Genomic DNA, 12,405 nt, shown 5'->3' with positions numbered 1-12,405 from the left:
GGGGGGGGGGGGGGGGGGGGGGGGGGGTGACTTCACCCTCTCATGTGGTCAACGTTTCACGCCATAAGATTTTCTTTCTCCTCCTCTTCTTCCCCTTCTTTTCCCATTTGCCCCCCCCCCCACCAGGCCCACCACAACTTCCTCAGAGGTGGATGACTACAAACGCTGAGGTTTTTCACAGCTCCTCTCTGGCTGTAACCCCCCCCACACCCCCCAACCTCTCTTTCTCTCTCTCTCCTCATTTGCCTTTGAAGTGGAATTACTACACAATTGGGCACAGCGGGTGTGCAGGTTACGCCGGCTACTTCATTTAAAGTTTGGCAGGCCTGTCACACTGATGGAGGCCTGTAGAGAAAGCATGATGGGAGGATTTATTGAGATAAAAAAAAAAAAAGATGCTGCTTTATTAAGCTGATAAATCGGCATAGTCGGTCAGGTTATAATTGCTGAATATTTGCATAGTTTTGTTTTTTTTTCAGCAAAAAAAATGCTCCCAAAATAAATAAAAAAAACTCTTCCAGCATACACACACGCACACATGAAGCGGTGCACACAGTGAGAGCGCTAAGCTGAGATTAGAGCGCCACTTCCCCTTGGCTTTTTGATGATTAGTGGCTCCTCATCTAAGTCCCTCTCATATCACATATGTCGTCCGCCGCTAAGTCACTAATCGGACAGCGACGGACGTCCATTAACGGCCCGAGTAATCGCCATCAGCGGTGGTTAACCGTCTCCTGGCCGCTGCTCCCTGTAATCAACGTGCGCACACACACACACACACATACACACACACACACACACGCACAACACATACAGACATAAGCGTGACTGAGAACAGGCAAAGATGTCTAGAAAAACACACTTTTTAAATGAATTAAGCAGAACGAGGACAAAGATTTGTTTAAGCGTCAATGAGGGGGAAGGAAAAGACAACGCAATCATTGCAGAAATGTCTCTCCCTCTCTCACAAACACACACACATTGTGTTTCGCTCAGTGTGTCTGGCTGCTAACATAATCATAGTGCTAACTGCTCTTGTTAACTCCTCTACTCAGAACAAGCTTTCAGGGAGCGTGGGAGCCTCCTCTGGAGAATTCCATGTGTGTGTGTTGCATTTGTGTGTGTGTGTGTGTGTGTGTGTGTGTGTGTGAGCAGCTTCTTTTTAAATTAACTCCCATTGTTTTAGCCTGCAAAAAATGTCAATACCAGCTATGATCTGCGCTTAAAAAAAAGAGGGAGTATTTTTATTTTTTTTTAAGAAGACATCTATTGTGTACCAAGAACTGTCACTCAGGTGTGGGTCTATCTGTGGAAATGTGAGCCATCTTTTGAAATTGCTCTCTGAGGGAAATTGGAAGTGGATATCAAAAATAGTTGAGCGGAATGTGCCTTTTTAGATAAGGCAACCAGGGTGCCTTTTGCCTTCTAGGAGCCAACCGCAGCATTTACATCCATATGACACCTCAGGCAGGAATTTAAACAAATGTTTCCCCCCGCGTGTCGAGCTATCACTTGCTTTATTGCTGTCATTTTCACCCCCACCCCTCTCCTCCTCTCCGCTTCCCTTTTCCTCTTTTAGCTTTAAAGCGGAAACAAATCTCTATCCCTTTCCATCCTGCTTCTCTCTGTTACACACTGCTGAACTTATCCTAACGTTTCCTTTACTGCGCTCACATCTTCTGTGGCGTCGTCTTCCTCTCTGGTCTCTCTTCACACAATCAGCTGTTTGTAAGAACTTCTTTCCATCCCTTGTTTTCCTGTCTCACTTTTCCCCCTCTCTAGGCAGACTCTTAAGGATATTCCCTAATAGCTATTTATAGATTGTCCATTTAAATAGTGGGAAGAGTAGCGGAAAGGAAAAGCTCATACGGCTTCAAATTAGGTGAAAACCTTTTTCTGTCTATGACTTCAAACTTTTAAATAAGGATCTGACGGGACAGCCTGCCGCTTCCTCGTTGTCTGACTGTGACATATGCTGCGCTCTTCCTGAGAATTGCACTAAGACTGTGGCAGGGTTAAACAAGAAACAATTAAAATTACATGTGATTGTTCATGCAATAAGTCAATAACAAACATGGCCCACCATCATCTTGTTGTCCAACAGTAGTGATCACATGTTTCGTTTGATGGGAAAAATGTATTTCCATTGCAATTTTATGGAATAAGCTAATTTCAATACAGTCGAGAAACCACCTCATCCTCGCACACCAACTTTTTTATGAAAAAAATATGTTGTTCTTTTAATTGGTGCTTTTCCATTAAGCAAATTTATTTTCGCAATTCCAATTTGCACAATTACATGGTCAATGGAAACGCAGCTAGAGATGCAAGTCAAAGCTCCAAAATGTACTGCAGAACACTCATGGTCACACACAGACACACCCACAGAGGCGCAGACACACACTCAGCCTCACAAACACAAAGCGGCCTCTGTGTGGTGCCCTAAATCGCCGGCCGGCAGCCCAAACCGTGTTTCCTGTCCAGCTTAACCACAAAAGGCAATAACACACAACCCTAATGTCACCGCTGTTAATCACACACACACATGAATGCATGCATGCAGGGGGAAAAAAAAAAAAAAAGAAAAAGAAAGAAAAAAGTCCTGCGTTTTGCAAAGCAGAAGACGGAGGCCAACTCATGCGGCCTCTGGGAGAACCATCCTCTCTCTTTTCTCTTCTTTGCTCATCCACCCAAAGCTTTAGTCATCACTCCTCATACTTTCCTCATATTTTCGACGTTATATTTATGCCTTAACACTGAGTCAGTGGACATCACAACAGTCGGTAAGCACTGTTGTGCCCTTTCCCCTTGCATTGAAGCGAGGGGAAAGGGAAGAAAGTCTGCTGCTGTCTGGCTCTCGAAGCCTAAACAGCTCGTGGGAAAAACTCGAGTGTTGCTTTAGAGAAAAAAAAAAAAGAGGGAAGAAAGACAACGATGGGGGAGCAGAGAGAGAGAAAGAGAGAGGAGAAGTGCATCCGGCGGATGGTGAGTCGGATCCCCCGGTGCTTCGCGAGAGGGATAATGTTTATTGAGCGAGGGGACAGTGTTTTTTACCATTGTTGAGCTGGGCCTCTGTTTGTGCCGCATTTGTTAAGCAATCCATAAAGGAGTCGCGGCATTTGTCTCACTGTCAGCGACTTGGCCTGCCCTTGCAAAGCAGACCCACACACACACACACACACAAGCTTATTCTCTCACACACATCCACAGACTCCCATCTGGCTTTGAAAATCTCCCACTTCGCCCCCAAACTGTCCCGGCCTTTTTCCCCCTCGCTACCTGGGGAGACAGAGGTTTCGTTGTAGATCCTGACACCGTCTCATATTGTGGACTGTTGAAAGATGGAGGATTTTTTTTTCTGTGACTGCGTGTACTACAGGCAGGGTGGATGAACAAATAGGATGGAAATGAAAGTGTAAGCAACATCCACGCATGGCGGCCTTTAAGAACACCACCCCACTTTTCACGGTCTTTCGCACAACTTCAAAAAATTTGAAAGATCTAATCACTTTTAAAGTAGAAAAGTAGAAATTATTCCAACTGCTGCTAGCATTTTAGTACAATTGATTACTGTTAAATAATATTTTAAACATTTGCTTGTTAAGATGATTCTGATGCATCACATTTCTGCAAAGCAGCATTACAGTGATGGGAATTTAGGGGTGGCACTTTTTGTAGTTTACGCACCACGACTGGTTGTGTTTTTGGTGACCTGAAGCACTGCTATAAAGACAGCCTTCTCACAGCAACAGGTGGGGGAGAGGCAGCAGTGAACACACAGCTAGAGATCCTTCGGTAACTTAGTCCGATAAACGGGACTTTAAAAAGGTAGAAAACGATTTTCACGTTTGGGTCTCAGTCTATCCTGACACCGATGACCGGCTCGTATCGAGCGGGCTCTGTTGGTGTTTCTCTGCTCTGCTGACACTGGAATGCACCCTGCTGACATTTGACCTCCACCCGATGACCCACATGTCATATGACCCGACTCTAGTTAGCTTGGAGGGTAAGAGGTTGCAGGGGGGACACCTTTGTCCGCACACTCACACACACACACACACTTTCCTTCTCCTTCTCGGTCACTTCTGACACTGAAGCTCTTCTCATCACTCTCGCTTTCTTTTATCCCGTCCTCTCTGAGCCAGAACCACCACAACGGGAAGAACAAACGCAGCCTGTGCAGAAACCCCCTGAGGGTCAGCTGATCAACCCGGGCCAGGGCACTTTAGCATTCTCCTTTGGTATTTTTCTGTCTTTCCCTTCTTTTTTTCTCGCCCCCCCCCTCTCTGCTCATTGCTTCGCGGATGGAGACACGGTTATCAAGGCTCTCTGGGGACAGACAATATGGCCTAGACAATGGACTCCAATCCGATGTGGTGGGTGGGTGGGAGGGGGAGAAAGGGAAGGCGAGGGAGGCCGAGACAGGGCCACAGGGGGAGAGAAGAGAACGGTGAATTAGTTTGCAGAGCACGGACATTCTGCTCAATTACTCCACTCTCACAAATTCTCTGTCTTCTTCTTCTTCTCTCCACCCCCCACCCCCACCCCAAGCCCCAACTCAAACTGCCTTAATCTCACCCGCACCTCCCTCCCTCCCCACACACACTTTTACATGAAGTACGGCGACACTTAAGCTGGAAGCAGAACTGCTCACTCAAAATTAGAAATGAGCGATCAACAGCTGCGGAAACGTCTTCGAAAACAAACGTGTCTCACAACTTGCAAACGCAAAATTTGAAGAGTCAGAAGTTTTACACAAAGACATCCGGAGTACAAATTATAAAGCACTAATTGAGAGAATGTCACCTTGTTTTTTATTTGATTTTTACAGCATTTTACTGCTAATCGTGCTAATGTCGTTTAATCGTATATAGCAATGCGTCTTACTTTATGAATTGCTAATTGTCCATTTGGGTTAGGATCCAAATCTGAAAGGCAAATAAAGCTGCAGCTGTCACAGCACTTTACGCGAGGCGATGAAATGAACTTCCATCTCCGAGGCTACATTTTAATTACTAATAATGAGACTTTTTGTGTCACTGAAATCCAGACAATTCCTCTGGGCTCTTAGCGGCGCTCTGATGTCAGATTGGATACCAGTGTCGTCCCGCTTAAACCGTTCAAAGTGTTGACATGTCCACTGCTGACACACACACACACACACACACCTATAAACCGAGGGGGGACAAATGGAGGGGTGTGAAAATCCACCATCGCCTTAACACCACCCTGACAGAGACCTCTTCCTCTCCTCCTTATAACCCCCCCACAAACACACACACACACCCGCCCCTCTATTCACTTCATCTCTGGCACTCTCACTTTTCTGTAAAAACCTGCTTCAAATGTCTGCTGGTGAGGAATGTGTCAGTTTGACCACATCATCCTTTTTCCCCTTCATTTCGCTCTCTCCTCTGCCTACGGCTACAATTTCAAATCTCATTTATTTATTTATTTTTATTTTATTGTTGTTATTATTATTATTATTATTATTTTCTCCCTCTGTCTCTGTTTTTGTTGCTTTGGTATTCTCCTTTTCTTTCTCTTCATGTGTTTTCAGTGCGAAGACACAAGGCCGTGCCTGCAGATTTGACTCATTTCAACCGGGCGTTAAAGTTCTGTAACACAGCAGAACATTCAGAAAACTATAATTTCTGATATTTCCGATGAGAAAAAAAGAAGTGTTAAATTTTTAGCTCGTAAAAGTTAAAAGGTGAAGCCAGGAAATACAACAAAATTAATCTGATTAATTAAAATGTTAACTTCCTACTCTTCAAACTAAGATAATATTTCTTAAACACTGTCAAACTACACTTTAACAACATTTTCAATAACTTACAAATGAGCAGAAGAGGAAGAAGAAGAAGCAGCATGATGAAACGCAAGCGAACACTTACTGTAGCACATGAACTGAGAGCATCATTGCAAACCTTTGGGGCTGAATCACACACACGCACGCACGCACACACACACACAAACACACACACACACAAGTACACAGTGGAAGATACCCCCACTCTCTCTCTCTTTCCGTCTTGCGTGCACACATCCAAATATGAACATGCAGACGCTCTGAAACACGGCCGGAGCCGCGGTGATGGAGTGCATTACTGGAAAGCAAGAGTTTTAAGCGCTCTCCTCCTAAGTCATTGTAATCCCTACATTTATCTCCATACATTCTGCTTTTTGTGTGTAATCCTTTAAATGTTTAATTCCTTCTAGCTGTTGTTATCTGTCCCTCTCTTTCTCTCCTCCTCCTCAACCACTTTGCAAGGATTTGAACGGTTTATTAAAAACACATTTTTGCCACTTCTAAATATTTCGCCTCCACGGAAATCCCCCCCTTGAAATCCACACCGCCGACCCTAGTTTATCTCAGAACAAAAGATTAGTTTCATCAGTGCAAAAACAGAGAGTTGAATGGAATAAAAGTCAAGAGAGAGAGACGGAGAGAGGGAACGAGAGAAAGCAGAGAGGAAAGAGCAGTGTTACCCATGTTATGATATGTGTGAGTTAGAATTAAAATGTATTAGAGCATAATCTGCCTCTCGCCGTATGAGGATCAAACAAGCATTATTGCATAGGCAAAAGCCACTTGTGTTGACAGTGCAAGGTTAGAGGGTTCACACCTCTAAACGAAGGCAGGCCTGCACAAACAACAGAGGAGCACAGTGAGATTAATATTAGCATAAGGCATAACAACGAGAAGAGCGTACAGATTGAGAACAGGATTAACGGAGGGGTTTGTTTTCATGCGTTGAGTTTGGATTAAAACAACAAAAAAATACCCCGCCCCCCCACAAAAAATACATTTATGACATGAGGCAAATCCTGATTGGAAAAATAAAAATAATAATAATAAAAATAATTATAATAAAAATAATAATAAATAAACAACAAAAACGTAAAAATAAAAAAATAAAAAAAGGATTCAGCTGAGCATTTCCATGCACTTGTGTCTGATTGCGCCTAAATATACCCGGCTGCTACAGAAGGAGACGCATGAGCGCTGACAGGGAAGCAGAAGTAAATAAAGTTGTGGCGAGAAGCGAAGATGAGATGATGAGAGGAGATGATCGCACATTCTGACTGACACGTTTCGCCTCGTCTTTCTGACTTGTGCTCGTCTGGGTTATTTATTTATTTATTTTAGATTTTTTGCAGTTTTGTCTGTGGAAGATTTGAATGAGCGCAAGTTTTACTCTGGACGGACAGAAAAAGAGTGAGGGGGGACGCCGGGGGAGGCGGACCGGGGGGGGGGGGGTGGGAGTCATCTGTCAACCGAAGCTTAAACAAACACATCCCCGGACATATATTGCTCCAGCTTTGCATATGTTATCTGAACTAAAAGGATAGGGAGTGAATCATCAACTCTGTCTTAACATTTCATCCCACAGTCAGAGTCAAACTCCGCTCAGTCAGTTACTTCACGCACACACCGACCCAGTCTTGTTTTCACACACTTTACACATTTACGTCTGCTTGTCTTTGAATCGTCCGCTCTCTACTTTCTGTCATCTACATGCGAATGTGTGTGTTTATATTTATATATCTCTGTGCGTGCGTGTGTGTGTGTGTGGAAGTGTGTGAGCGGCAGAACGTGTCACGTACCTGTTACACTCCTGAGGTAGCTCAGGCTCAGTGAGCATGCTGGAGTAAGGGTCCGTCTCTCTCGACAACAACAACATAAAACAGTCCGACAATGCTTCAGATGAACAAGGTTAGTCTCCCCCAAAAACAAGACGGGATTGAAGTGATCCTTCAACCTCTCACACACAGTGCTGTTTCTCTCTCTCCCTCTCTCTTGCTCTCGCTCTCTCTCACTCTCTCTCTCTCTCTCTCTCTGCTCACACACTTCCAGCCTCACACCCTCCCTCTCCGTCTTTCTCTGTGCCTCTGTCCCTCCTCTTCTCCCTCCCTCGCTGTAAGCTGTGAGATCTGGGCTCAGCTCTTAAAGGGACAGCAGCCGAGTCTCCCTCGCTCAGACGAGACGAAACGAGAGAGAGAGAGTGTGTGTGTGCGAGTAAGCAAAAGGGAGGGTCTACTTGACCAGAGGGCTCGTCAGTCCATCAACGCAAATGCACAGCGGTGCTGCCCCCTTCCTCAGGTCCATCCTTCATCCTTCCCGCCCCCAACTGAACACAGTTTACAGAAACTTTAAAGTAAATAGCCAGAGGTGTGTTTTCCTTTCTACCATTGTACAGTTTTAATAAAAACACCAGGATCCAAAAAGTGATAAATTTGCCATGCAGGCTATCAGCTAACATACTAAGTTTTGCAAAACAAAAACAGTGTCTCTGCCTGGCAACCTTCACCCAGTGTCATGAGGCTAGGAAGCTGATGGCTAGAATAATGCTGAACAAGGAGAGCTGACACAAAGATCCAAGTTTCAGGGTGATTTGTTGGTTTTAGTAACACGATGCCAAACGAGCAACTTTAAGCAGATTCTAGCGAGGATTGAGAGGCGGTAGAGCTGTGGCAGAAAAAAACAAAAACAAACAAAAAAAAAACATTCCTCCTGCTTTAGTTTTACATGTTCGGGCCACAATGTGATCCTGACAGTAGCTTTTTGTGACTGTTGGTACATAATGCTGCTTTCACATCAGTTGTGAGATACGTCATAAAGCTGACACAAATCACCTGCGTTTCAAGTAGACATAAACAGAGCTGTTTATTCTCTAAAACTGAGTCAGGGGCTAAAACTGTGTCTGACAGATGAGAGAAAAGCTTAAAAAAAAGTGAAAAATGTAAATGTGGCTATAATGCAAGATAGTTTTATTTGTTAAATAGAAAAGCCCCTATGAAAGCTTCAAAAAGTCCTAGTAAGCTTTAAAAAAATCATATTACTACATTACTACATAGTACTGCAAACTTGGTGTACAGTCCCTTTAGTTTGGTATGCATATGTACTGAATAAATACAACAACGTTTTAAAGCTGAACACATGCAGAATGTCTGCACGCATGGAGTTATGGTCTGTTGCGCAACTTTACGCAAACGTGAAGCAAAAACAAAACTGCGTGGACTCGTTCAATCAGCAGGTCTCGATGCTCAGTTCAGATCGACTGCAATCAGACTCACATAAACGGTTTACGTCCCCAAGCAACCCACATGCGCAGAATGACGATTATGTCACACAGCATCACGTTGCTTACGGAAGTTAAGACTAGATGGAGCCGTCTATGGATCCGTCTTAAAGTTATTCACCAAGATGAACAGAAACAGTTGTCAAATGATTGCAGCATGAAGGAAGCTAACAAAAAGAGCGACATAAAAGTTGAATGAAGCGCAACAGTCATTCTGACTGGAAACGCTTTGAAAACAATCGGATGCTTATCCGATTTAGCACCGTATATTGAAGTGGCACAGACGGTGCCCTTTCACAGGTTTTTGAGGGGCGTTGAAAGATCAGTATTGGGCTGATCAGACTGCTGTAAAAAGACCAATATTGGTCGCATTTGGGCAAAAAAAAAAAAAAAAAAAGAGCAGATTTGGGAGGCATTTGCCTGTTGGTTGAAAGTAGCCAAATTCAGCTACAGTGATGAAGCAGGACGGAACTAAAGGTTTGCCAGCATTTTTAAACAATTGAAACAAGAATGTAAACACCACTGGTATTGGAGAAAAATTAGCTCATGTCCAAATCCTGCTACATTGATTGCCATTCAACCAGCCTCTAAAAAGCGTGTATAACTTATTATAATTTGTTTACACACCAAATATACCTTAAAATAAACAACAGTTTTGGCACTACATCCACTACATGTCTGCTCTAAAGGGAACAGCCAATCAGAGCTGAGCTTTGTGCCCAGGTATTTCAGCTTCCAAAGCTGCATTTTGTAGGTGGATATACTGAACTGGGACTTTAGTGCAGCTTTACATCCCTACTTATACAGAAACGGGATATTTCTCTGAATATTTCCTCTGAGGAACTGACATTTTTGAAACATGTAGTTAAAAATAAAATAAAAAGTCAAAAACAACAAATATCAGCGATTTCAAAGAATTTTCCAAATTTCACTTTTTATTTCGATGAAAATTTGATGCCCTTGGAATCTAACCACTGACTTGCGCTACAATTTATATGATATCTATTGGCTTTTCTCTGAAAGCCTTTTATCTGGCCCGACCGATCTATTAAACCTACAGCATTCTGTTTCAGACACTAAGCTCTTTTACATTTTGGTTCCTCGTGCCTTAAATCAGACACACCCAAAACAAAGATGAAAGAGCAACAGGCTGTGTGACGTCGGGCATTCGGGGTCGGACCGTTGATGAAGGGAGCAGAACACACGAGGCTGAACGCTTCAGACAAATGGAGAGAGTTAAAAAGAAATTGAGTTGTCTATTTTACTTTTATTTTGCCATCTGCCACTCCTTAGCTGCCCACTGAAAAATAGATGAAAACGCATTCAGCTGCTTTCAGTTTAATGTCAATTTTAACGTAAATGGCAAATAAACATAATGGAATGGTTAACAGAGCATTATGGACACTATAATACATTTACTGGATGCATGAATTGAAAGGTTTATGATATCACTAGTAATGTCTTGGACTAACCCGTGCTTAATTGGTTAACTTGTGTTGTTCCTTCCTCTTTCACTGTCCCTTTGGTTCCAGCGCGTTAGCGAAGCAAAGACGTTTTGTGCTCAACTTTGATACACATCATGCTTTTCACATGATTGGCTATGCCGACGGAATAAAGCGGCAGAACAGTGGATGTGAAACAAACCTTGAAACGAGATTAATATAAAGTATCGTGAGGTTAAAGTCTTTGGATTCCTAACAATGCCGTCTTAAGAAAGGTCAGCCATGTTGCCTTTGAAATTATTTCTTACATTATTTGCTTTCAGTTTTGGTGTCGAATTCTTGTTGGAAACAGAAAGGGGATGTGATAGAGGTGAAAGAGGGGGTGAAAGATGCCGGTCAGAGTCCAACCATATATGTTTTAGCCGCATGGCTCCGCGCACACTTTGGCGCTTTAAAATCAACTAAATGGCATTTCTAATGCATTTAACAGAATTAATAATGGACCTCTGCATGTTATTACATTCCTGTCATTATGATTTAACACTGACGTGAACGTGAAGGGGGAGAAGCCCCTCGTGCACCGTGGCCACTTGCCAAATATCAAACGTAATGAACCTGAATTCATGCTCTCTTGAGGCAATCTTGAGATAAATGTCACTTTATTACTGCGCGAGCATTAATGTCAACATGTTTGAGTAATCCATCTCTGTCAATTTATGCAGTCACTTCCCCCCCCCCCTCTGCTGCGCTTAAACGTGGCTGGAAGATTTGCTACCATTAGCTCAAGCGGCATTTAAATGGCTTTTTTTTTTTTTTTATCAGCTCTTTTTTTTTCTTTCACTAAAAAATATACATAGAGAATAATTTCTTCACTCTTTGCAGTGATCTGCAGATTTGATCTTTCAGGAACACAGCTGAACTCGCTCAGCAGGGCTCAAGCTCAAGATAAATACAAACACGCTCAGACAGCAGACATATGCAACCTGACTGAAACCTTGACCAATCCACCACACCCTGCATGTCCTCAGGTGTGCTTGTGTGTGTGTGTTTGTGCGTGTGTGTGTGGTACATGCATGTGTCTGTGCTAGCAGTGCATGCTGCTTTCAGCTCTTAGTGCTGTCAGTCATTATTAAGAGTGTGTGGTCTGGGTGTCACACATATGGCCAATCCAGCTATTGTTCTGGAGCTCAGAGAAAAGCAGAGCTGACGGGCTGCCACTTCTGCCATACTTTAAAGCACACACACGCACACACACATACACACACACACACATACACACACACACAAATTGAGCAGAGAAAGGCAGTCATCTGTTAAGGTGGAAACTAGGTGCACTTCAAATGCACAGGTAATGCCTCAATCATGTTTTAGCTGCTTTTTTTTATACTTCAACTGAGTGAAAAGGTAGATTTACAGTGATATCTTTACTGGTTCCGCCACGTAAATAAAGGAGATGAAAACACCTGAAAACTACAGTATAATGTCAAGTGGAAAAATTTAGAAAAATCAAACCTTTAACTGCAGTACATTTATTTAGTGGGGATAAAAAAAAATCAAAAGTGTCGTTTAATCAATAAATCACTACTTTCCGTTTCCCCTGGATATAAATATGATGCGACACGTACATTTTTCTACTCCTCTTCAAAATACCAAATACAACAGAACATATTCAAGTAATTAAGGTGTTGGTTGATAACTTTAAGTCAGAGAATAACGATCAGAGTAACTAATTACTAATCAGAGCCATAAATACAAAGTTTAAGAAAAAGTGAGAAAAAAAAAATCTTCACCACTTTGTTAAAGAAACAGGAGGATTTTTAAGCTGCCACAATGAAAGGTGGATTTTTGAAGATTTACCATTTTGAATATAAAAAATG

At 42.8% G+C, this 12,405-nt stretch overlaps 1 protein-coding gene across 8 annotated transcripts in view; it reads right to left on the bottom strand.

Annotated features, from left to right (window-relative positions):
- The window catches only part of sox5 (SRY-box transcription factor 5), a 105,172-nt gene extending 97,289 nt beyond the window's left edge, over positions 1-7,883 (bottom strand). For 5 of the 8 annotated variants that reach the window (XM_015049850.1, XM_015049858.1, XM_015049887.1 and 2 more), the window contains exon 1: positions 7,612-7,881. In XM_015049850.1, the coding sequence (XP_014905336.1) occupies positions 7,612-7,688 (77 nt within the window). In that variant the 5' untranslated portion in view covers positions 7,689-7,881. Of the gene's footprint in view, positions 1-7,611 lie in introns of all 8 variants that reach the window. The other 3 variants (XM_015049871.1, XM_015049878.1, XM_015049901.1) reach the window with 2 other exon arrangements.
- Positions 7,884-12,405: the final 4,522 nt, after the last annotated feature.

Source organism: Poecilia latipinna, unplaced genomic scaffold, assembly GCF_001443285.1.
Source record: "Poecilia latipinna isolate Pla-1442-1.1 unplaced genomic scaffold, P_latipinna-1.0 Scaffold46, whole genome shotgun sequence".
Taxonomy (NCBI): Eukaryota; Metazoa; Chordata; class Actinopteri; order Cyprinodontiformes; family Poeciliidae; genus Poecilia; species Poecilia latipinna.
Note: the sequence above shows the minus strand (reverse complement) of the source record. Positions and strands in the feature narration are given on the sequence as shown.